Source organism: Chaetura pelagica, unplaced genomic scaffold (assembly GCF_000747805.2).
Source record: "Chaetura pelagica isolate M959 unplaced genomic scaffold, ChaPel_1.0 scaffold2126, whole genome shotgun sequence".
NCBI classification, from domain to species: Eukaryota; Metazoa; Chordata; class Aves; order Apodiformes; family Apodidae; genus Chaetura; species Chaetura pelagica.
In genome coordinates, this window is record NW_009953697.1 from 1 (window position 1) to 2,247 (window position 2,247).

General features: G+C 61.2%; 1 protein-coding gene across 1 annotated transcript; it reads right to left on the reverse strand.

The window, feature by feature from the left end:
* Positions 1–20: 20 nt before the first annotated feature.
* On the reverse strand, positions 21–1,376 carry LOC104391136 (putative uncharacterized protein DDB_G0287191; the record flags this gene model as incomplete). Its single annotated transcript, XM_010000367.1, has 2 exons — positions 1,322–1,376; positions 21–137 (listed from the first exon to the last, which is right to left on the reverse strand). Coding segments are annotated over exons 1-2 (172 nt in total), but the record flags the coding sequence as incomplete, so codon positions are not given.
* Positions 1,377–2,247: the final 871 nt, after the last annotated feature.

Consider the following 2,247-nt stretch of genomic DNA (forward strand, 5'->3'; position numbering starts at 1 on the left):
GGGGGGGGGACTGGGAGGACTCAGAGAACTGGGGGAACTCAGGGGACTGGGTGAGGTGGAGGGACTGGGAGCACTGGGGGGACTGGGAGAGCTGGGGGGCTTGGGGTGACTGGTGTGATTGGGATGAACTGGTGTTGCTGGAGTTGAATATGCTGGAAGCAACTGGAATTGCTGGTGTTTCTGGGCTGACTGGAGCTGCTGGAGCACTGGTGTGGCTGGGGGGCTTGGGGGGCTGACTGGAGCTGCTGGAGCACTGGTGTGGCTGGTGCTCTTGGGGATGACTGGTGTTACTGGTGTTACTGGTGTTGGTGTTGCTGCTGTTGATGGAGCTGCTGGAGTTACCAAGTTGCTGGGAAGTGGGGAATTCTACTGGGGAATTACTGGGGGTCTACAGGGAGGTTGCTGGACAGCTATTGGTGGGTTACTGGGAGGTTACTGGTGAACTGCTGGTGGCTACTGGGAGGTTACTGGTGAGCTGCTGGTGGCTATTGGGAGGTTTCTGGGGGATTACTTTGGGGGCTACTGGGAGCTACTGGAGGGCTACTGGGAGCTACTGGAGGGCTACTGGGAGGTTACTGGTCAACTGCTGGTGGCTACTGGGAGGTTACTGGTGAACTGCTGGTGTCTACTGGGAGGTTTCTGGGGGATTACTTTGGGGGCTACTGGGAGCTACTGGAGGGCTACTGGGAGCTTACTGGTCAACTGCTGGTGGCTACTGGGAGGTTACTGGTGAACTGCTGGTGTCTACTGGGAGGTTTCTGGGGGATTACTTTGGGGGCTACTGGGAGCTACTGGAGGGCTACTGGGAGGTTACTGGTGAACTGCTGGTGGCTATTGGGAGGTTTCTGGGGGATTACTTTGGGGGCTACTGGGAGCTACTGGAGGGCTACTGGGAGGTTACTGGGAGATTACTTGTGGGGCTACTGGGGAGTTACTGGGGGACTACTAGAGGGTTACTGGGAGGTTACTGGTGGGCTACTGAGAGGTAACTGACAGTTTACTGGGCACACTGGTGCCAGGGCCACCCAGGGGTGTGGGTGGGTGTCCCCTGGGGGTGTTCCTGTGTCCCCTCTGTGTCCCACCTGTGATGTCCCTGTGTCTCTGATGTCCCCTCTGGCTGTCCCCGTGGATGTCCAGGTGTGCCCAGGTGTCCCCTGTGATGTCCCTGTGTCCCCTGGTGTCCCCACGGGTGTTCCTGTGTCCCCTGAGAGCCCCCTGTGGATGTCCTTTTGTCCCCTGCTTGTTTCCCGTGGGTGTCCAGGTGTCCATTGTGATGTCCCTCTGTCCCCCTGGGTGTCCCCATGTCCCCTCTGTGTCCCACCTATGATGTTCTTGTGTCCACTGGATGTCCCCATGGGTGTCCGTGTGTCCCCCATGATGTCCCTGTGTCCCCTGGGGGTGTCTCTGTGTTCCCCACAGGTTCTATCTGTCCCCACAGGACCATGTCCCCGGGGCTGCCCTTGCTGCTGCTGGCACTGGTACTGCGGGGGGGGCTGGGGACCCCCCCTGCGTCCCCCCCCGGCCCCCTGGCCTGTGGGCCCATGACACTGGTCACCGTCCTGCGGCGGCTGCGGGAGCTGGAGCGACAAGTGCGGGCGCTGCAGGGACAGTGCGGGGACAGCCAGGGACCCCAGGCTGGCACTGGTACCGGGGGTGTGGGGGGGACTCAGGGACACTGGGACATGGGGGTACAAAAGGGGACATGGGGGGAGGTAAAAGGGGATGATGGAGACAAGGGGAGGACATGGGGACACGAGGGAACGTGGGGGCAGGGGGGAACAATGGGAGGACATGGGGACATGGAGGGACCTGGAGGGACCTGGAAGGATGTGGGGATAGGGGCACAGGGGGACATGGGGGGATAATGGGAGGACATGGGGATCTGCAGGGACCTGAAGGGACCTGGAGGGATGTGGGAATGGGGACACTGGGGGACATGGGGGAGGACATGGGAGACATAGGGACAGGGGGGAGTAGGGATGAGGGGAACAAGAGGAGGACATGGGGGGACATGGGAACAGGGAGACTTGGGGGGAACATGGGGGGACAAGAGTATGGAGAGGGATGGGGAGGACAAGAGGAGGACCTGGGGGGACAGTGGGACACGGGAGGACACTGAGGGTTGGACCTGGAGGGATCATGCAGGGGCCATGGGGCCTTGTCACCCTTGTGTCCCCCCTTTCTCCACAGGACAGACTCTGGCTCAGGAGCTCTGTCCCCACCCCTCTGGGGACAGCTGTGGCTGCC